This window comes from Mchenga conophoros, linkage group LG22, assembly GCF_057382185.1.
Source record: "Mchenga conophoros isolate Kocher_MC1m ecotype Shallow Benthic linkage group LG22, M_conophoros_male_GT1.1, whole genome shotgun sequence".
Lineage (NCBI taxonomy): Eukaryota > Metazoa > Chordata > Actinopteri > Cichliformes > Cichlidae > Mchenga > Mchenga conophoros.
This window is the reverse complement of record NC_140546.1, coordinates 21,585,101-21,608,961: the sequence shown is the minus strand read 5'-3', so window position 1 is coordinate 21,608,961 and position 23,861 is coordinate 21,585,101. Positions and strand designations below refer to the sequence as shown.

Sequence of the window (23,861 nt, the reverse complement as noted above, 5' to 3'; positions counted from 1 at the left end):
AGCACAAGCACATATAAAGGCTTTGAAAACAGTTCAGGCACCCTCAGGGCTTTTTATCAGAAGCACTCATGCATGTTAATGCAGACAGTGCATCAACTGAACTCAGGCTGAAAGCTGACATCCTTCCACAACTGAAGTTGTTTTTTAGTCATTGAAACCTAATACTGTGTAGGTCTCCCTCATGCCTCCAAAACAGCTGCCACTCTTTGTGGCATGCATACAGGACCTGTGAGGATGGCCTGCGGCATCTGGTGCCAAAGTGTAGCGTCATGCAGGTTGTGTGCTGAGTTTGACCTCCATATGTATGGCATGGTTGCCCAATTGGATTGGGATCTGGGGAGTTTTGGATGCCAGGTCAATGTCTAAGGCTCTTTGTTTTGTTCCTTTAACCGTTTCTAAGCAGGTTTTGTGGTGCGTTTGGGGCAATTATCCTCTGGGGGGAAGAAGTGCTGCCGACACTGTGGGCGTCCTTGGTCTAAAATAATAATCTTATTTAGTTACACTCACATAAATGCCAAGGCCTGAGGTTTCCTGAGAAAAAATAGCCTTATTACGATATCATCAGTATTATTTACTTCACCTGCCGTGGTTTTAACGAAGTAGCTGACTGAGCATACTGAAGTAGACGATTCTTATCCCAACAGCATGCTGCTCTGAGGAAGATTTGTATGCTTTTTTACTGCACCTACTGTTTGCAATGCACAAGGTGAATCCAGTTCGGAGGTTACAAGTGCATTTCTGTCATGCTTTCGCCTCCAGAAACACTCACATCACACACATTTCTGATTGTTTCTGAACTCCTCTCACATTCACTGACCTACCTCACACTCTTTAATTTTCAGTTAATTTAAGCTTGACTTATAGGAGCTATGTGTTATTTTTTTAACTTCCGTGGGGGTGAGAGTAGGAATAACAGTTTGTAAAGTATTGTGACTGTTTCACTTATGTTTGCACTCATCAGTCACACCGATTTCCCAATCGACCTGCTTGCTTCGTGCATGCTCTTCCTTTAGAGTGCACAATCCAATCAAGAGACTCACTGACCTGTCCTAGGGTACACTCCATGGCTCCCAAGAAGTCAGCATCACGGAGGCCATTGTTGCCGGAGCTGATATCGTGAAGTTCAAAGCGGAGCCTCTGGACCTCCTCAAAGTAATAATCCACCAAGAAAATCTTGGAGAAAACCGGGCTGCTGCTGCTGCGGATGACCTCTGTGCGGTCCACCTGCAAACAGACACAAACAGCTTCACAACGCTACGTTTAAAGTATCTGTGGCACCTAAAAGAACAAAGCTTAAGGTAGAGAAAGAAACACTGACTTCTACTTCTGGTGGTTCCAAATTTCTTTAAAACAGAAAACTTGGTAATTCAGTTGGTTTCAGAAACATCATCATGGACTGCAATGATTCCTGTAAAAATCACTGCAGCCCACCAGAGTGATTATTGTAAAACCACACAGATGCTTGGCAAATGTTTGCCACAGCAAGAACCCAGAGGGCTGCATAAATTAAAAAAAAAGAGCTGATAAAGAGAAAAGGTAAGACAAAATAGAAAAATACTTCCCCTGTTTAAAATTTTTTTTTATTAATGATCATTTTATTAGGTTATCATTATCTGTACAAGTATTTTTATCACGATAAACAATAAATAGCAACTCTGTAACCACTATTTACTGATTTTTATATTTGTTGTACCCCTTTTTACAGATTCAGTTATATAAGTACTTATTTATTCAAACCGCAGAATCTGAATTGATGAACTCTTTGTAACCTTTAGCAATATCACTGAGATCTTTTATGTGCGTTGGTGAAAAAAGAAATCCAATATGGCAAAACCTGATTATTCTTCTTCACGTGGACACTGGATTCAAGTTTTCACGAAATTTCATTAAAGAACATCATTTATGGTTCTTCTGAAAAAGCAGTTTCATAACACTGTGCTTTTTACTACAGGCAGTCTGACTTTAAATGGATTTTTTATGCTCTTTCCAAAGTGAACTAAAGTATGAAAATTGTACATCAGAAACACTGCCGCTGAGCATTGATTGCGAACCTCAACAGACTTTTCAGAATTGCGGCAATAACCACAAATAGCCATTACCACATTGTTTACACTTATCAACTTGAGAACTGCGGCTATTGATTTTTCGTGATGACTAAAAATCACCCGAGCTGTTTGATTGCACAGAGATCTGACTGCAGCTGTAACATTGATCTCACATTTTAAGCCCTCTGACTGCTCAAAGGATTAGGAAGCAAAAAGAAAAGTATGTTGCGACGTTGTCAACAAAACCTATCTAACACTAGCAGCAATGACTGGCTCCCTTTTATGGCTGATAACCCTCTGGCACACGAACGCACGCAAACACAGACAAAAGTGAAGAGCGCACCAGCAGGCTCGACAGACACACAAATGCTGGCCTTATCCTGATGCTTTTCTCAATAGGCTGGCAACTCATTAAAGCATCGAGAGACATGAATACATAAACACACACTAGCCAAGCGGCCTAAACACGCTCTCTCGCAACAATTATCCAATTAAGACACTCTGGATCTGATGGGCAATGATACCCCCGGCCCATTCCCACACTTCTGCAAAAGGGGCTTACTGTAACGCATACACTCACTCATGAAGACACAGACACGCAGACATGACACAAAAAACGCAGCACTGTGTCGTACAAAAGCTTTTTGTGGCGTCTCCAAAGGAGGAATAATGCTGCACTACTTTCAGAGCGCTCGATCTTGAGCCCCTGTGGAAATGGAAAGTGGTGTATATGTGTGTGTGTGTGGGAGTGCAGCTTCCGTGTCGCTGACAGTTTGTGCAAATGAGTTACACGTGTGGATTTACATACGTAAACGTACATCTGCTGAGTGGGACAGTGTAGCACTAAATGTGGAAGGATCTGCACGGATGTGTGGGTGTGCGTAGCTACATTTTTAAAAGGAACACTGTTCACTCCATATACTGTATGTCTGTCCATCCCAAAGGCAGAGGAAAGAAAACTAAAAATAACCAAAGATCCTCTTTTTTGCAACATCGCCCTGATTCCTCATTCTCAACGCTGATGCCGCCGCTTGCGAGTCTTCAGCATGTCTTTGGCTTCAGTAGAAGTGCTTTGTGTGCGAGTATGAGATGGCATTTGAAAGGCTTGAAAAGCATCTGAGTCGTGAGGGGGAAAAGAAAAAACACTTTAAAGCATAAAGTTAAACAATCCTTTTTTTTTCTTATTGTAAAAGAGACAAGCAAAACTGCCCATAACTTCAGGAACGGGTAGTCCTTCGGGATGGCACATACATGTATGCCAGGTTTCCTGCATTTCCCGGCACAATCTCAAGAGAGTGGAAGCGATAACAGGAGACAGACCATTGCAAGAGGAGTGCTGAAAAGGGCTGTCCAGCAGCACAGTGCTGGGCTGAGAGCACAGTTCCCACAAAAAAGTAGTCTGTTTCTGACAGTTTGGTCAGAAACATCCATGAGTACCTGACTGGAGGTCATTTTGTAGGGCTCTGGCAGTGCTCCTCATGGTCCTCCGTGCACAAAGGTTAGATTTATGCCCTTGTACAGCCCTGGCCAGCTCTCCACATGTAACAGCCTGTCTCCCGCCATCGCCTCCTCACTCTTGAGACTGTGCTGAGGGATGAACTTAAATGTGCCATCCTAGAGGAGATGGACTTAAAACTAGTCAAAGGAGCTTGCAAAGAAAAAAAAAACTAGACTTAAAACTAGCTAAAAATCAGTCAGGAAGAATAAAAAGGGAGCAATAGTCTGTGGCTACCTCCTGCTACATTTAATGGTCTTCTTGTTGTGTCTCCAACAGGTGCAAACCTGTTGTCACTTTCATTTGCACTGAAGCATGTTAAATGGTTTTAATGTTTTAATGGTTTATGCTTCCCAGAATTGTCTTGTACTTCAATAATAGAGAGTTGCATTAATTTTTTTTTAGCAGTACACAAATAGTACACTATTTGTTCCACAGTTTGATCAAATTGTATGATTGTAAAAGTCATTACATGCAGAATTGTTTATTTAATTGGCAAGACTTGCTGAGACTTAAAGACAGTTTACATGTTTTAATCTGTGCAGCTTTGTGTAAATGTTCATTTTTTCCGTTACTGTCATCATAGTTTGTCTCATTTTTGTACACTTCACTCCAATCATATGTGTATAGGGCCAAATCACAACAGCAGTTGCCTCAAGGTGCTTTTATATTGTAAGATAAAGACCCTACATTAATACAACATATGTTTCCTCTCACATTACATGTATTTTACAATGAACGTAAAACCTGTGCTCTTGTCATCTGCATTCATTTTGTCAACAAGAAATCAGTTATTCTCAGAAAAATAAAAGTTTCTATCAGTGGCCCTTCAACGTCAAGATATGTGAAAATATTTTTAAAAAGTCAGGCAGTTAGGAAATGTGAAGGTGAGAAAAAGACACCTCTTAAGGCCACTGTCATCCTGACAAAATATCTAAACTTCTCACCGCCTTGCTGTCCACATTATCAAAAGAACTTTTTTATTTTGGTAGCGATGACTCATTCACTGACACAAAAGCCTCATTTTGACACATGTATTAAAGGCTGTGGGTGAGTTACGGTGTCATGGTCCTCCAGTCCTCCTCTGCGTCTCCACTGTTTCTCCCCTTTGTTCTCTCTCTCTGTCTGCGTGCTTGCTCCTCTGTGTGTGAGTGTGTTTACCTGCCTTACAGGATCCTCCTGGATCATCTAGCAATCAGCTGTTTGCTATTTACAGTTTTTCTCAGTCGCTTTGGTGCGTTTCTCAGAACACCATTAACATTTGCACAGCAGTTAGTGCATTTCCCAAAACAATTAGTGCAAACTGCAAAACCTAGTGGATAGCCTGCAAAAGCACGTCACATGCACAGAATTGATTGTCCATACCTCAAAAGCAAGTATCCATGTCAATGAAACTGTCAGTGCCATCAAAATGAAAAGTCTTGACACCATCTTTATGAACAAGATAGTCAAATGGCATTGTCATGTTTCCACTATGACAGTTTATAATTTCAGTGTTTCCCATTGCAAAAACAATTGGTGACACCTGAAAATGCTGACAACAGCACTATGGCCTACCTGTACAGCCATCTGAAATGTGCAGTAAAGTCACTGTAGATGTTATGGGAGTCTTGGGAGTAACTAAGACACTGAATACGTACGTTTCACATTTCCATTGTGTAGAAGTGTTTGTAATCCTACAGAATTGTGCAAAAGAAAAATATGCTACAGTCACTTGTTCACTGTAGAATACATGTAAACATAAAATCACCAATTTGGTAGAGCCTCCTCATGAGTGACAGCTGTAATTCACCTGAGATCAATTGTTCAATTTCGGAGACATTTCCAAGAACAATGATACAGAAAGGTATAGGATTTGCTTGACAGATGGCCAATATTTGGCATGTGATAACTAGTTCAACAATTTTGTGTGTGATGACTTAAGCAATGGATGTATGACTATTAGTTTTATTGGGAATGACTATTCAGCATCCATAGGTATGATTACTTTTGACTGACATGACATAAGCAAATGGAAATGTCAGAAAGCAGCAGGGAAATGTATGGAAGCAACTGATTCATGTCCAAAATCATTTGCAGTTTGTTCAGAGAGAGGAGAAATTGCTACTATGATGTGCACAAATGACTGAGTGTTGTGGAGGTTGAACTAATAGTTATGAGAATTTCAATTCTGATCTGAGAAACGCACCAAAGCGACTGAGAAAAACTGTAAGCTGTGACCTGACAATCAGTCTTCGCCTGAGCGTTATAAAGGCAGTAGCTTCCATGTGGCCTTGCTGTAAGTCTCTGTTTCACTTTACTTGCCAAAGCTTTCTAATGTGTCTCTTCTTAGGATGGCCTTGGATTCACGGAAACCTTCTTCCATTTGATTTTTTACGTATTGGACTTTTGAACTGAGCACTTCAAACAGACTTTGTATGTAACATTAGATGCACCAAAACTGGAAATAAACTCAATGAACTTTCATTCCTGAGTCCTACGTTTGAGGCCGGCCAGACAAACCATGACATACGGCCTTTTAAAGGTTAATTACGTTGCTCCATGTATGAGCTGTTTTGGGAAATGCTGCAAAAAGTATGCTTTAAGATCATGCTTTCAATTCCTAGATGACAGAAATATTTGGATAGATAAATAAACTCTTTAGCCCAGCCGACAATAGTCATGCTTTCTGGTGACCTCTTTGACGATTAACATCCATAATTTATAAGAACCAAACATAACTCTCAGTTTAGTAGGAGGAAGGTTAGCGACACAATCACAGCTCTGCACGATAGCTCGGGTTCTTGATTACACGCAATCATTTAGTCAAACATGAATTCAATTACGTGCTTGAGTAATTTCAAGTGCTGTCTGCGGAGAAATTCACAAGGAATTGTTTGCCATAGAACCTGAAGAGATGATGAATGCACTTGAGCCCCACAGTCACACACATCAGGTCATGGGCAAATTGCGTAGAGTGTGCCATGGCTTTTACTGAAAATGAAAAATGTGTCAAGTGTATATTAGAAGCAAAAGAAAATTATACAGAGACCAAAGTTAAAGTATTTGTGAAAGTGTTCAAAGCCCAAATATAGAGGTCACAATGTTATATTACTAGGTGAATAACATTGGGCTGTTCAATCATCTCTGTGGACCCCCACAACAAGAGTAAAAGGAAAATAATCCACCAAAGCAATAGTTGAAATAGCGATCTAATTTATAACAGAACAACAATGAGATATGAAACTGCGCCCACGTACAGACTCGTACAGACTCTCGGACACCTGCAGCTCTTACCAGAGTGTCTTACCCTGGGTAGAATCAGCATCACGAGAGAGGACACTTCAGAATAATAAACACTCCACAGATGGCTCCGCCCGACCATTAAACCTCTATTTTCTGGCTATCAAACATTTACACGCCGTACCTCTCACCCCTCCTCCCATCCAATTACTGTACCTCAAACCACTGGCCGTGTGACTGCATCTTCAACACCACACACGGGTCGGGTTTGGAAAGGGCGTCACGATCCGAGATGCCCCGGCAGGCCACTCTCAGCTCCACTTTGGTCAGGCACGGAGAGCTGATGAAGCCCAGCGTGGCCTCTGCAGACTCATAGATGTTACTCATGCTGAACGCGCAATCACACACTGAAATGAAAGAGAAGAAAAGATGGGGTTGATTTGTACTTTGTAACAAGATCTAGATAGATAGATAGATAGATAGATAGATAGATAGATAGATAGATAGATAGATAGATAGATAGATAGATAGATAGATAGATAGATAGATAGATAGATAGATAGATAGATAGATAGATAGATAGATAGATAGATAGATAGATGGGGAAAAAATCACGTGCACTGCAGAGCATTATCCCTGTTGTTTTGCCTTGACATGAGCAGATGCAGTGGCCCTGACTAAGCAAACAGCTCTCAAACTGTTCAAGGTCAGGGACTCTAAACCTCTGAATTACAGGCAAGGTCCACAAATGTACACAAATGCACATATATTGTGTAGCATTAACACACATTTGCACGGAAGTCCATTTACAAATGTTAATGCAAACGTTATGTATGTATGTATGTATGCATAATGTTGAGGAACACAAGGAAGCACATGCATGCAAACAAACCGGTGTGCACGCTCACAGGAATACAGTGAGCTATGCTGAGTAACCAGAATATATTGCCGGGTTTCTCCTCAGGTTTCCGCCGCGTGTATAATGTTCACATCCCTAAATAGAATATTGTCAAGTATCTAATTACTGTGACACAGAGATTTTTTTAAACTTTTTTTGCCATAGTCATGTGAAACGAACCATTCATAATGAATCACGTCTTATAGTTACACTCTGCAAGAATGTGACACATCATTACACCAAAAAAAGAAATAAATAAAAAATGCCCAAATATATCTGCCACCTTCCATTTAGTCAAGGTGAGTTATTCTATTCCAACACCAGCAATGATCTGAATAAAATTTAACATGTTCAAAGGGATAACTCTACGCATCAATCAACCACCCACATAAGTGTTTTGTTTAAAGTTACTCTCAGGACTGTGTGGGTTCTGCAGACTCAATTTGCCACTCCTAATTAGTGTGTTGAACCTGTTTGAGGAATTACACCTTTAAAGTTCTTAAAGTAAAAGCTTGTAAAGTCAAAATCAGTGAGGCTTGATTTGGCATGTCACATATATCCACACTAGCATTTATGTGTGCTGTTTGATATGCACTTTCTTACTTTCTACATAAGATAATGTGGAAAAAGATGATCGGGATAAGTGCTTTGACTATACTGGTTGAAATGTTTTATGTTTCATATGTTGTTTGTTTAATTTAAGACAAAAAAAAAAATTAAATGAATGAGAGGTAAAACTTGAGGGGGTAGGGACAAATAAGTAAATACTTCAGCCTACTCCTTTTCAAACAAATAATGGAATGATATTTTGTAATGATTGTGAAGGCACATGTTTGAAATGTTTGAAATAAAAATGAACTGAACTGAACTGAACTGAAATGCCAACACTGTCTCTGGCACAAGAAGCAGAATAAACAGCTGTACTCAGTAGTTTAGTAAATAAATAACTAAATAAATGACAACCCTCTCATCTTTCAAATACACCTAACCTGCAGTACTGTATGCATACTGGGATATGGTGGGCTTTACTCCCCTGCATTTCTTCACCCATTTTCACCATTTCCGAGTCTTTAAAGGAGTACTTCAACATATTGGGAACTAATTGCCTTCCTGTCAATAGTCTGATGAGAGGATCAATACCACTCTTTTAAGCTACAACCAGGGCAGGTCAATCTTAGCTTAGCAATGAAGCAATGAAGCTCCCATTATATCATCTTTAATAAGCCCACGCAATATATAGGGATATACAGTAGGAGGGCAACTTTTTTAAAAAAAGTGTTTCTGAAAATCTTCAATCATTCTTGATATACATATATACATATATATACAGAATAGCAAGCATATTGAAAATACAAAGCAGCAATATAAGCTCTTTATTCAAAGGTTACAGCAGCTGATGATGGTTGTAAAGCTAACACTTATTTATAATAAGCTTTAGATTTATGACTGCTATATTGGAAACACTGCATCACATGCATAATTAATCTCATGAAACTGTATGGATCCAGCTTCGCAGCTTGTAATGTGCATAAAGCTTTAGGGCGAACCGTTGGGCAGCCTCGGTCCACTTAGTCCAAACTAAAGGATAACCACAGGTCTGATACGGTAGATGATACAAACGGCATATTAATGGAGTGGTCTAGTGTCGTCCTTGGGGAGTGAAGCTGTTGGAATTGGGTCTGACTCTGACCTGAATGTCTCTCTCTCTTTCCTTCGTTTCTTCCATAATTCATGTTCCATGTGTGTGGTGCTGATTATTTTTAGCTGAGTGCAGCGAATGGGCTGTACACAGACAAATGGACGGAGGAGGGAGCCAAAGGGCAGGTGTGTGACTTACAACAGACCCGTGAGTGAGTGGCATGTAGTCAGCTGTACGTGCCCGCGTGCACTGGCATACATTTGTGTATGTATAACCGGCTGATAGTGTGTGTGTGTGTGTGTGTGTGTGTGTGTGTGTGTGTGTGTGTGTGTGTGTGTGTGTGTGTGTGTGTGTGGGAGGGGGAAAGAGCAGATGTCTCTCTGTTCCAGTTGACAGCAGATGACACTGATAGTGAAGTGTGGATGTGGAAGACTTCTTCAGCAAGATCCACTGTATGAGGGCGGCGTGCAGAATCTGCCTCACTTGTCACATGCGTTGCACATATCCAGAGGTGACAGCAAATTTTCATATCACACCTCAAGATTTTTCAGTATGACCATCTCACTCCTATTGAAGCCAAATAAGGATCCATTAGAGTGTTCATCATATCGTCCTATATCACTCTTAAATGTAGATTTAAAAATACTGTCAAAAACACTTGCTCTCCAGCTTGGCTCCAAATTGAGTCATCCAATTGTGGCAAAATTTGCCTATCAGCTTTGTTGAGTTCAGCTCTCCCATTAGAACTATACACCTATAAACGTAACCCTTTGTTGTATGACTCGCTCAGAATCTGGGTGCAATGTAGGAAAAGGTTGGGGTTACACTTAATGTCAATTAAAGCACCTATCTGCTCAAACCATATGTTCCCACCCTCCATGATGGACTCTGCCTTTAAAATATGGGAAAGTAATGGCCTTAGAAATATCAAAGACCTTTTTGTAGATGGGATTTTTGCCTCATTCACGCAGCTCCTGAAGCAGTTTAATGTTCCTCGGCAACATTTTTTCCGCTATTTACAAATTCGTCACTTTGTAAAGAGTCGATTTCCTTCATTTCCGGAACTACCTGAGGAAACTTCTTTGGATAAAATTATTAATATAAACGTTCATAAGAGAGGGGCGATTAAAGAAATCTATGCTATACTATTAGATCTTCAATCTCCTTCTCTCTTCATCCTTAAAGCACAGTGGGAGAAAGACCTTGGGATGACTATAACAGATGAGCTCTGGCAATCTTTTCTCCAGAGGGTACACTCTTCTTCGATATGTGCCAGGCATGGGCTCCTTCAATTTAAGGTCCTACACCGATTACATATCTCCAAGGAAAAGTTAGCCAAGTTCTATCCAGGAGCTGACCCTCTGTGTAACAGATGTAAAGCAGAAACAGGTTCGCTCCTTCATACCTTTTGGACATGCCCCAATCTTCATATCTATTGGGTGTCTATATTTAACACTCTGTCAGAGATGTATAACGTTAAATATGATCCTTCTGCTCTAACGGCTATCTTTGGGGTGATACCTCAAGACATCACTTTGCCAAAATGCTATTCGAATTCTATTGCCTTTGCTTCACTTATCGCAAGGCGCCTTATACTTTTAAGATGGAAGCAGGAAGCTCCTCCCACACATGAACAGTGGCTTGAGGAGCTCATGAGGTTTTTACATTTAGAAAAGATGAGATATACACTGGCAGGTTCAACCACCAAATTTCTTAGGGCATGGCAACCATTCTTGATGTACATGGAAACATTTAAAATGACCACCTTATCATGACCAGATACCATATCTCTATATCGCTATCATAGCTAACTGTACGCTGAATGTCCCTTATACATTTTATTTTTCTATTTGTTTGTTGTTGTTTGTTTGTTTTTTGTTGTTTTGTAGGGGTTTCTTTGGTTTGTTTGTTTGTTTTTTCCTTCTCTATTTCTGTTATCTTTTGGGGTATTGTAAATACTGAACAGCAAACTACTGTATGTTCAATGTTTTGTTGTTAACATGCTGCTGTGACTGAAAATAAAATTTATAAAAATAAAAATAAAAATAAAAAAAGATTTTTCAGTATGGCTTGGATGATTTGCCATCTTTTTTTTTACAGCGATATTAAGGTAACACAGAGTGATACAAATGTTTTTGTCAAGGTTTATGTGTTACGGAGCCTACTTTGAATACAGTAATATTTTTTCATGTTTGTTCAAATAAAGAATTTGAAACTTGTTTCAAATATTTAACAGAAAGCACATGAGCAAAAATGACCTAACTTATAGCAGCCTTGAACTCCGAGCTCTTTTTCTGCATGTACAGTAACATCGTTAGAGCTTGCGCCTTGATGACTCTTGACTCTGTGCATGTAGCTGCTCACCACAAATGCACATGTGTACAGTGACTGTGACTGATGTGGCATCAATGATTCAGTCACATAAAGGTCCCTGACACTCAAGTGCTGTAATTGCTCCGTTACGTATCGATTATCAAGCAAAGGGAGTAACAGCCACTGCACAAGCAACACAACCTAAAGAGGCATGTGGCATGTTATGCAACCAATTAAAGACCATCGGCCATTGGAGGTGAAGGGGACATTTTCAACTAAAAGCTCGCTGGGACTGGGAAAAGCTATAGTCTAGTGAAGATTTCTGGTGCTGCAAACTTGCAGTGTTATTAGAGCCGGCAGAGAAGGAGGACTAGGGAGAGTGAGGGAGACAGAGGTTGTGAGAAGGGGGGAGGATTATAGGGAAATAACTATGGTGAGGCAGGCAAGTGAGGAAGAATGAAGCAGAGGGGAGAGAGGAAAATTAAGAGGGACCGGGGAATGAGATGGATCTTTTCCTCTCACAGAGGTTATCTTCTCATATAGCACACCAGGAGAATACAATTAAAGCAGAGGCTTATAAGTGAAGCCTGCACCGTGGTTTCCACTATTTCAAAGAGAGAATACCCCAACTCCCTTTTTCAGAATAACAATTTTGTTAAAAAATTAATAGGATTTGTAGGTTTATTAGTTTCTCCCTGGTTGTTTCATTCTTCAGAACAAATTCATGCACCCACAAAGTCCCGCAAGCTGTTCATTTTCTCCTCTTTCTATAACACCAACACATGCATCGTATATGTCACTTGCAGGACAATACAGAAAATTATTCGGGGGCGGATATTTGTAACACACACCACCCGTGAGTGAGACATTAACCACCCGGGTGCTCCGGCAGAGAGAGAAAACTCACCTCACCTGAAGGAAAGATCCGTGCGGAGCAGGACAACTTCACCGCCGTTTACTTGACAATCACGAATACCTCACAGCCTCCGGACCCATCTCACTGTCTTTGTCTATAATGTTCTCCTCCTCACACCACCTCCTTCTCTATCCCCCTACACTGCAGAGCTCGAGCTCGCTGACAGTCAACGCTGATTCCCAGTTCCCACAGTTCGAGCTCGGTAAGGAGGCGCTCCGTCCGCCTGGCTTTACTCTAGGTGAAAGATGGGGAGGAGGAGGACGGTGCGCCACTTAACAGGAGTTTGTAATCCGTTGGCTCCATCGGGGGCCACTGAGAGAGCGCCGTGCCCGGGGATCTGCGGCTTTCCACCGCAGTGTGTCAGCGCCATCTTGCGGTGGCTGTGATGAACTGCAGCACTCGTGAACTGCATGCGCTGTTCTCAGCTCTGATGCGCCTCGCTGGTTTTGTTGTGGCGGTGACCACACACCTGATACAGCTTGGCAGTCGAAGATTCACTCTGAGCCCAGCAGAGAGACGTTCAATCTGCGTGAGCCCTATTTGGCTGCTAATAATCACATTTTATATTCAGGCCACTATTGCTTCTCCCTGCTGGGAATTGCACGCAGAAATCCTCACGATTACTTTAGCTTTTAAATGTTATTTTATTTACGAAATTACAAATGCATAAAGATTTAACTCCTTGCAGCGTTTTCAGGTGGAAGTTCACTTATATAATGTGGTATAACACACCTTTTCTTCGAGCCGATTCGTGTGTTATATGTAAATTAAATTAAATGCCGTAATAAACGTGTGAAATTTAATTTAAAAAGAAAATTTTAAATAATAAGCTCTAAGTCGTTTTAACTTAGTTTAGTTTAGTTTAGCTCATTTTTGTGCTGTACAGCTTTTAAAGGCCTGAACTGTCGATTTGAAGTCCATCCAATTCCTACACGGAATTATCGCTTTATCTCCTTATAGACTTAGGCCTGATGCCCCAATATTCACAAATCAAGGCACATTTAAGAGGATATTTTGTCTAAAAGACGGGGGGTTTTTTTTAGCTTCTTTTGGAAACACGATTATTTATTTGGAACAAAATGACGAGAAAAAGAAACCCAGTTATTTCCGTACAGCCCATACTTGTATTATTATTATTATTATTATTATTATTATTATTATTATTATTATTATTATTATTATTATTATTATTATTATTATTATTATTATGTGTGTTGTTGGTTTTACACAGATTTATTTTGAATAATGCAGAAACACTGCATGTGGACTTTGCCTGGGGTTGTGTCACACTGCCCTGTGGCTGAGATCATTTCATGTCTGGAGCAGGGACAGCAGCTTTGTGCGGGCGGACCACGCCCCGGGCCGGGCTAGGTTAGCGCTCTGCTGCTACATCCGGGCGCTCCGTTCGGTTTCCAAGCCCTGCGAAGATGGCGACTTCAGGGAGGAGTGCACTATTATCCTCCAATTCAACTGGACCTAGGAGCACACTGGAGAACTCCAATCCAGAAGAGGATGATGGGCAGAACTTATGGTGGGCGATGGCTGATTAGAGCTGGTTTATTGGGAGCAGAATTTGGGGGCGCGGAGAGTCCACTGTGCTGGAATAAGGATGGTTTGACAGCTAGCCTGCTAACGAGGCTAGCTAGCATCAGCACCAGACTGGGCACTGGTGACACAGCAGCAGCAGCAGCAGCATTACTACTAGCTTGTTTTAGCTTCTCGCTGTCAGTCGTTTGTTTGTGAATGAATGAACAAGCATGTTTGGGCGTGTTGTAACGGGGATGCTCTGTGTGCAGGTCCACAATCCTGAGCGAAGTGTCAACCCATTCAAGATCAAAGCTACCGTCTGGGAAAAATGTCCTGGTCATGGGTGGGTATCTGTGTTTGTCTGCACTCTCCTGGCTAACCAGTAGGCACCGTTAGCTCCAACAGCCAAGGAGCTGGTGATCAGTTAGACTTAATTTTCCTGCTAAGCTAGCATCTCTTTGGACTGATGAGGCTTTGTTGTTGATGCGTGGGCTAGCTGAGGAGAGATGGAGACAGGTGTATTTTGTGAGCGCCTGCACTGGCGCGCGGTCATGTGTGCGCGCGCGCGCACACACACACACACACACACACACACACACACACACAATGATATGTAAGCTAATACAGCCGCTTTGAAAGCCTGCAAGTCATTCTAGCAGTCAGCGATGCTAGCAGCAGCTAGGCAGAGATGATTGTGAGTGGACGGGACAGACCAGCGGACTGTGTTGTTGTTGTTTTATTGTGCAGGACCACAGAGCTCCGCGTGGGTGAAGCGGACAGGGTGCCTCCCTGTCTCGCTCCGTTCTCGTGCCACGACACAAAACACACTGTCGGCACATCCGTCCGGGATAATCCGCAGCCCGCCCACCCATTCCAGCTAATCAGACAGCTATACCCGTGTACAATGACGGCGAGAGGCCATTTGACTATAATGCTACCTGTGACAACATCATCAGCACTGCTTTATGATGCGTTGAGTCCCCCTGTCGGTGTAAGTTAATATGGCAGCGAGCAGGAATGGATGCAGCTCTGACCTAATCACATACAATAACAATGCTTTTGTGTCAGCTAAGAGGATAGCAGGAACTGCTTAAATGTCTCCACATATGCACAGCATATTGTATCGTCCTTAGATCGCTCTTTAAAACAATAACCTCTGTGACATAAGCAAAAAATACATATATATTAACCATAGACAGTTTTTTTTTGTTTCAGTTCAGAGTTTTCTAAATGTAGTTTCAATGGAATCTTATTTGTGCCATTGAGTTTTTATGCATTTATTTATTTACCAGACAAAACGTAGTGAAAATGTATGACAAAAAAAGACTAATTTGATGAAGGTAATAGCTAATGCCATTTCATGTCTGTTATTGTTAAATTACATTTTAAACGCTAAAAAAAGGATTTAATTTTTTACAGTATATTTTTTTTAAAACACAGTTTCATAGTTCTTCACAATTTGCATAAAACACACATTAAATATAAGTGTATATATCGTGATATAAAGGACACAAATTTAATCATATATCATTCATACCTGTTTATATGCAGTGATCCTTTCAATAAGACATCGTTGGGATCATAGTCAAAAGTGAGGGGCACATTCGAGGAATAAACTAAAACTAGTAGTAAACATGCAGAAAAGAACCATAAAACACATAATCTATATAATGTGTTCTAATCAGGCTGATGCGTTTTGTCTTTTCTGTAACATCTATCCATTCATTTTCTTCCACCTATTAGAGTCAGGGTTGCAGGGGGGCTGGAGCCTATCCCAGCTGTCATAGGGCGAGAGGCAAGGTATGCCCTGGGCAGCCTGCCAGTCTGTCACAGGGCTAACATAGACACAGACACACCGGTGAGTCTAAACTCCACACAGAAAGGCCCTAGAATCCAGGAGCTTCTTGCTGTGAGGAGACTGTGCTAACCACCCTGTCGCCTGTCTTATTAATAATACATTTGAAGTTTGCTGGTTAGGCAAAGAAAGCAATTTTTGTGGCACACCTTCCCTATAGGAAAATGCTTCCTATATATTAATATTATAGGTATTACCTTTGAATTATGTGCAGCTCATAACACCAGATGGAGGTTAATTATCAAATTGTATACCTGAAACAGGCCTGTAGTGTATTGGTAGACCTCAGTTTTCATGCCACTTAAAATGCTTTTTCCAAATTTATTTATTTATTTTCTGTTCTTGTGTTGTTGTATCTGATTGGGGGGGTGCATATTGTGTTTGACTGGTTATATTTACTGTATGTTATGTACTGACTTTATGTGTGTTTAGGTGAGGTGGGCTCGGGAAAGACCACTTTGGTTGCAAAGCTACAAGGGGTTGAAGAGTACATGAAAGGCCGTGGCCTGGAATATCTCTACTTCAGTGTTCACGACGATGACATTGATGGTAACCTGCAAACGCCTGCTGTTCACAAAACAAATTACAGAGTCTTACTGTGCTTCTGTTTTTGTGACTGCAGAGTAAACTCGAGCGCTGAATTTATCAGGAGGCTGTATCGGAATGTTTACTTGAACCTGCTTTGTGTGTGTTTGTGTATTTAGACCACACTAGATGTAATGCTTGGGTGTTAGACGGAGACCTTTACCATAAGGGTCTACAGGGAGTAGCTGTACCGGTGGACTCTATCGACAACACGTTGCTCCTGATAACGGTTGACATGTCGCGGCCTTGGAACGCCCTGGACTCTCTCCAGAAGTGGGCCGCCGTTGCTAGGGAACACATTGACAAACTCCGAGTCCCCCCAGAAAAGCTGCGGGAGCTGGAGCACAGACGTGAGTCATACTGACAGCAGTCAGACTTAGAAGTAGATAAATCATAATTTCTTCACAAAAATTGATCTTAGAAATATTAAATGTTACTCAGAGAAGTGGCATCTTTGTAAAAGACTTAAATGGGTTTGTCTAAAGAGGTTCATTAGAAGAATTCTAACAGGAGGTTTTTAAAAACTGACCTCTTCAAGGTCCCAATAATTGCTTATCTGTCTGTGCACCATAACGGTGTTTGCTTGCATTTGCACGCAGTGGTAAAGCAGTTCCAGGAGTACACAGAGCCGGGTACCGGGGAGGATGGAGCACCGCAGAGGAGGAGTGAAGAAGAAGAGAGCGTGCTGCTGCCCTTAGGAGACAACACACTTACACACAACCTGGGAATACCAGTAGTGGTGGTCTGCACAAAGGTACACATAACACTGTTTTTCCTCCACACGCTGCAAAACTTGTAGCATGTGTAATTTTAAGATGGAGTTTTGGGTCTATTGTTTGTTTTGGGGTTTTTTAGCAGGAAAGGTTTCATGTCATAGCAACACAGTGCTTATTTTTTGCATCTCTGTACAAGCATTCAACTCTGGCATCTGTTTATCCGTTCCTCAGTGCGATGCTATCAGCACACTGGAAAAAGAGCACGACTACAGAGACGAACACCTGGATTTCATCCAGTTCCACATCAGACGTTTCTGTCTGCAGTGTATCCTTCCTTAACAAACTGATGGCTAGCGCAACCTGTAAATGTGGTGCATATGCAGTGTCTTTACATGGCTGTGGAGCTTTACATTTTGTCTGTTGCCTTCTATGAGGTGTTTTGTCCATAGGATTTCCCTGGCAGTGTAAGCTGTTAAAAGTTGAACTGTTGACGGTGTTTTCATTTATTTTTGCAGACCGAGTTCAGTCATTGTCAGAGTTCACCCAGTATTGCTTCAAGTTGTTTGTTTCTCTGCATAATTTCACTCAGTCAATAGTGAGTGAAAGCAGGATTTCATTTTTCATGTTTATTGTGTTTAAAAACGAGCACAAAGACTAAAATAATTGCACGCTGCCTCAGTTCTTTTGTGCCCCTGTAGCAATTATAAGCCAGAATTGGGTTTTTCAGTTGTGTCACTGTTATTAAAAGAATTTTGTTTTTGTTAGTGTTTATCATTGTTTCTGGCTCTAGATATTGGAGTGTTGAAAACATCCTTGACAGCTGTGTCAGACGGCGCCTCTCTGCTTTACACATCAGTGAAGGAAATGAAGAACCTGGACATCCTGTATAAATACCTGGTCCACAGACTCTATGGCTTTCCATTCCACTGCCCTGCGCAAGTGGTGGAAAGAGATGCAGTCTTTATGTAAGCAGGGTTTTGCGCACATGTGCATATTTAAAGTGCTGTGGGCACCACCTGTATCTGGTTTGTAACCAAGTCTCCCCCCTCCACCAGTCCATCAGGTTGGGACAACGAGAAAAAGATCGCCATACTTCATGAGAACTTCCAGACAATAAAAGCAGAGGACAGCTTCGAGGATGTAATAGTTAAGCCACCAGTCAGAAAGGTACATGCTGAAACATCCTCTTATGCCAGTTAATCCCACCAAGTCACACTTAGATTACTATTATAATATCATATGCTACCACAAGCCATCATTTTTACAGTTCATAGCGGTTGCACTAACCTTTAATGTCCCTGCAGAGGGTCACAATCATTTTTGGTCAAATCCAGTTGCTTTTGAGCTACAAAGAAGCAAAAAAACATTGATACATTTATATGTTGTGTTTTGTTTTTTTTTTCTCTTTACTTTCATTAGATTGTACACGAAAAGGAGATTCAGGCAGAAGACGACCAAGTGTTTCTGGTAAAGCTGCAGGTCAGAAAACATTTCACCGGTGTCGATGCTATTTGGGTTTTACTGCTTGCAGGTGCTCAAATTAACTCACACTTGAGGGTTTTAATATGTTAATGAAGGGCTAATTCGAGTGCGTGTGCATGTTGTGCTCTAATTTACAGTCGCTGCTCGCCAAACAGCCCGCTGTGACAGCAGGACGACCAGTGGTGAGCGGTCCATTTTATTTATTTATTTTTTCCTCCCAAGTTTTGGCTCACATGATAACAGAAAGCTCCCTCCAGTGTCCTTATGTATGAAACTTGGTTTTTTTTTTTTCTTTTCTCCCTAATATAGGACACCACAAGCAGGGCACCCACGGGCTCTCCGAGGACGAGTAATCGCTCTGCAGCGGCCAACGTAGCAAATGCTATGCCACAGTCCGGTATGTCAGGCATTTCGTCCTTGCGCACAGACGCCCGTGTTGGTTTCTCTCTAAGTGCGCTTCTGTTTGTACGTCTGTGCGCGTGTTTTTTAACTCGAGTCTCATTATGCTGCAGGTCAGACTAGTGAGGGTGTGCTAGCCAATTTCTTCAACAGTCTACTGACAAAGAAAGCGGGGACGGCAGGGCCCGGCACACCAGGTGGTGGCAACAATACACCGGGAACTGTACGGAAGTCAGGTGAGAACGCGCTGAGGCGTTGGAAGCGCTCTGCTTTTGTACCCCTGAATAGAAGTGACGTGTTATTCAGCTGTCTTTGAAAACATTGCATATTTATTCAGTACTCATCACCTGAGCTTCTGTTTGTTTTTGTCACCTGTTTGCCATCCTTCCTCTTGACTCTCATCCTCACACTCCAGACGTAAACACAACCCTTAATAAAGACAGTCATTAAAGGGCCTGTGTGCATCTACAAGTTGCACAAACCTACACCCATCACCGTCGTCTCTGTCTGTTTGTAGCTCCGTGTGAACGTCTTGTCCTTCTTAACTAACCCTCACCATCTTGTGTGCAGTCTCACTGTTAACGCCATTCATAATGTGTGTGTGTGTTTGTGTGTGTATGCACTAGTCAGAGGATGCTGGCCACGTTAAGGTGTGTGTGAGCAAGATATTTCTCATCATTATTGCTTGTGTATGACACCGAGAGCACCCATTTATTCTTTTGACACGCCTTCTCCAGCATCCAAAGCAGGAGTATTGCTGGGATCAGTCCTCCTGTATCACTATTTACTTCTCGTATAAAGACAGAGACTGGGCTGCGGGCTTTCTGTTTATGTTAATTTATTTACTCATGATCTATCCTTTCAATAGGGAGGTTATGTCTATATATAAGTTTCCCCAAGCTGAGAACTAAAGTAGGGGTCCAGGAGATGATCCCATGGCTATTTAATTACTTCTCCGCCATATGCCTAAATTTTGCCTTCAGAGATTAGTCTCAGTGATCGAATATGTAATAGAATAAATGTGCTGATTTTTGTGGCTAGGAGCACATCTACAAAATGTGAAGATTACCAGCAGTAAACCAGGAAGACAAGGATGAATGGATTTTAATGACAGTCGCATCCCATTTATTTTCCCTTTTCCCTAATACCCCTGTCTTCTTGTTACTCTCTCACTTTAAATAATTTGAATGATTTGTTTGCATGTTGCATTGCATTTCACTAACATCTGCCAAAGTCAGTGCACATGATTCTGAGTAAGGCTGGGTTATATGAAGGAAATACGCTTAAAAACACGATAGCTGTAAACAGCTTACTTTGTATAGCCAGCATACATGCAGGTGTTTTCAGCCGTCATGCACACACTGTGGAAACTTTCATATTCAAATGAAAGCTTTATATTAATATAAAAATTGTATATTTATATAAAAATCTTTATATTCTAATATATTGCCTTTTGCTGTGTAATTTAGATAACAAGTGCAAGAAGAGCCAACGGCAGTTGAATACAGTACTTTGATGCCTTTTAAAATAGGATTGATATGATCACACAGTTATTGCACAAATGTGTAAACCTGGACAGAAGTAAATGATCTCTTTCTATATGTAGATAGGAATGGCACTAATAAAGACTTTGAAAAACATATTTTACCACTTTGCATCGTTGGCTTGGCTCCCTCTGTTGAATTTATAAGCCTATTGTCATTATCCTGAGGAGCAGCAGAAGCGCTGCGGTTCCTCATGCAAATGAGTTGAGACAGAATGAGACCACTGAAACCAGTGCAGTCGTCTGCTTGTATTATAGATGAAAAGTATCCATTAACAGTACTAAAATCATGTTACTTTTCATAACTGTCCATGATGAATGATCAGCTTCTTACCCAGCTCTTATTTTAACCATGTGCACTTAGCTTTTTTTTTTTTTACTCTCTCTCTCTCCCTCTTTCTCTCTCTATTGCATTGTGCATTGTTAACCACTCAGTGCTGTGAAAACGCACTGCTATTTGCTGCATTGGCTAAGCGGCTTGTTTATTTGATCGTGTACTCTGTGACATAGCACCGATTTGTACATCCCTGCTAACATTTGTAGGTTCAAAGCTGGGCCTCAGCGACGTCCAGGCAGAGCTGGACCGCATAGCCAGCCGAGAGACTGACTCTGACTTGTCCAATGCCAACGACACCCCTGCCACCGATGGGCAGGACACATGAAGACCAGCACCCTGCTCTCCTTCCCTCCATCCCCTGCACTTCACTCACCGCCCGCCTCCCTTCTTCCCTCCACTCTCACTCTCCACCTTGTCATAAAGATGCAGGGAAAAGGGAACGGGTGGACATACCACCAGTCCCCCCCCCCCCCCCCCCTTCCCCATTCTCCTTCACTTTCTCCTAAAGGAGACGAACTCGCCCTTTACCCACACTTTGTTCCCGCTCACGCCCTGTTTTCTTCCCAGCTGTTACACCAAGGACAAGTATTTGTCTCTTTTAAATACAAGAGGGTCTGTTACATGAGAAGTATATGGTTAGTGGGAGGGGGGCAATGGGGGTGTAAAGGCTGGGATGAGAGTTGGTTGGATTGCAAGAACGACAACAATGGTGTTTTATCCATCCACTGATTGTGATGGTACAGGTGGTGTTTTTACTGTAGGAAACGCTGAGGGCGCATGATGATGAAACTGCACTTAGGTAATAACATAGGGATGAATGTGTGTGTGTGTGTGTGTTCATGGGTTTAATGTATGTCTGGTAAGTCACACTTGGCCAGAGGAAGACGTGTAGAAGAAGGAAAAAGAAAAATGCCTGACATAAAAACTGCAAGAAGTTTTTTATGATGAAGGGGAAAAACATATTAGTTTTTTTGTGTGTGTGTGTGTGTGTGTGTGTGTGTGTGTGTGTGTGTGTGTGTGTGTGTGTGTGTGTGTGTGTGTGTGTGTGTGTGTATGAATGAGAGTGAGGCAAATAGAAATGTTTCGTCGAGAGATTTTTTTGGCTGTTTGCATTTCAACCAAATGACAAAACAAAACAAAAACATTACTATGCTCTTACACTAGAAACTCTTAAAACAGTGCAAACTCTAATTGCAGCAACAGAGCCTGCATTACTACACAAACCAAACAACAGACCTGACACTCAAGCTCTTCTGTCATGGTACCCGACGATTGGCCAAACTGCCCCTCGAGGTACAGACCAGACTGTGCACTGAAAAAAGGGAAGGTTTCAGAGGGTAGGTGTGTAGCTGAGCTTTAGTTGTTCAGAAACACTAGCAATTAAGTTCCATAGTTACTGCTGGCAAGGGGAATGGCTTTTGGGGGGGGGGGGTCACAACAAGAATGTACAGTCATTGTCTCGCTGATCGGTCCCGTTATTTCAGATCTCTGTGTTGACGTTTGTATAATCAGATCTGTCAATCAGTTAAATAAAAGTTGTATTTATTCGGATTCATCCACCTGGCTTCCGTTTTGTTTTTTGACAGACAAAATCTGCAGTCTCTTAAGTTAGGTACCTGAAGGTTGAGCCCACCCGCTTCAGTGACCTGCAAGTGACCTTGGATTGTCCTTTGTTTTGAAGAATGAAAAATATCAGTTGTGGCCTTTGGTGCACATGACTTGCAAGTGGATGAAACATAAGTGTTTTCAGACACTGTTTTGAGTGCAGTGCTTGTCCTAAGACTCAAACAAAAGAGTACAATATTAAATACCATTGGGATCATGAAGCAACAATCATATTAAAAGCTCTTATTGTGTTTCTAGTGGTTTACTTTTTACCTTGACCACCATGAATATACACTATACAATATATAGTATTTATAAAGACTCTGAGGAACAGCAAATGAATAAACCCTTACACAAAAGTGTTGGTTTAACACATCACATTATTAGAATCGGTGCATTGGTCAGCACTGTTACCACATAGCAACCGGGTCTTGGGCTTAAATCCACTGACTTGTTGTAGAGCTTGCATGTCCTTCCCATTCTTACATTCCCCCCATGATTAACATGAAATGCTAGGTTTCATGTCTTTAATAAACTCTTAAACCTGCTTACATAAGAGACTGGAAGGAATATGAACATCACATTATGTCAGATAAATTCATGCAAAGGGTGTGGATTTCTGTTTGACACACAATGCTACAGGAGACGCCTGGTTCACATTCTAATCTGCAGATGATAACTTGCAGTGTGTATTATTATTATTATTATTATTATTGTTACTTTGATGCATGCCTGAGCTGGTTTCTTGATTTTAGCTCCACATGCTGAGACAATAAAGCTCAAACTGATGGAAATGCAGTCTCATGTATTCATTTGGTCTGGCTGCATCACTGAGAATCATTACACCTACATGCAAATTCATGTTTTTATTGCCATACTACAAACTAACATCATTTTCATCATCAAATAAATTACAGGAATATAAAACTTTTCATTGTAGTATCGTACCTGTCAGTCACTATAGTAACAGTAGTAACAACAGTAGGTATATGCTTCTCAATAGCACTTTGGACTTTGACCTTTTCTGGCTTGAGGCATGCATGGCGCACATGATCATGCACAAATAGTCCGCATTGCTCTGTGCTTTGCATGTGTTCATTTCATATCAACAGCCTCTCTCATTTTATGACTCTTAAATGGGGGAAATTGAGCTCTGCAGTCGATTAACTAATTCTTTTGATGCTTGTGTGTATGCAATCCTAAGAAGCTTAAGCACAGGCAGGAATGTATTAAAAGCATAAGTGAATGTTTGACTATTAGACTGATACACTGCCTGTGCATACC

The 23,861-nt window shown here is 41.4% G+C and overlaps 2 protein-coding genes across 3 annotated transcripts in view; one reads left to right on the top strand and one right to left on the bottom strand.

Moving 5' to 3' along the window:
- The window catches only part of cpne4b (copine IVb), a 30,098-nt gene extending 17,250 nt beyond the window's left edge, over positions 1–12,848 (bottom strand). The window contains exons 1-3 of one of the 2 annotated variants that reach the window (XM_085261920.1): positions 12,520–12,848; positions 6,979–7,169; positions 1,045–1,224 (exon numbers count right to left, since the gene is read on the bottom strand). In XM_085261920.1, coding sequence (XP_085118046.1) covers positions 1,045–1,224; positions 6,979–7,149 — 351 coding nt within the window. In that variant the 5' untranslated portion in view covers positions 7,150–7,169; positions 12,520–12,848. The remainder of the gene's footprint in view (positions 1–1,044; positions 1,225–6,978; positions 7,170–12,519) is intronic. The other variant, XM_085261921.1, reaches the window with a different exon arrangement.
- Positions 12,849–13,875: 1,027 nt separating this feature from the next.
- On the top strand, positions 13,876–22,529 carry dync1li1 (dynein, cytoplasmic 1, light intermediate chain 1). Its single transcript, XM_085262435.1, has 13 exons — positions 13,876–14,059; positions 14,325–14,398; positions 16,343–16,459; positions 16,615–16,845; positions 17,095–17,249; positions 17,443–17,536; positions 18,041–18,176; positions 18,267–18,378; positions 18,631–18,690; positions 18,831–18,875; positions 19,003–19,090; positions 19,206–19,328; positions 21,179–22,529. The coding sequence occupies exons 1-13, from the start codon at positions 13,956–13,958 to the stop codon at positions 21,295–21,297; spliced, it is 1,458 nt and encodes a 485-aa protein (XP_085118561.1). The 5' UTR covers positions 13,876–13,955; the 3' UTR covers positions 21,298–22,529.
- Positions 22,530–23,861: the final 1,332 nt, after the last annotated feature.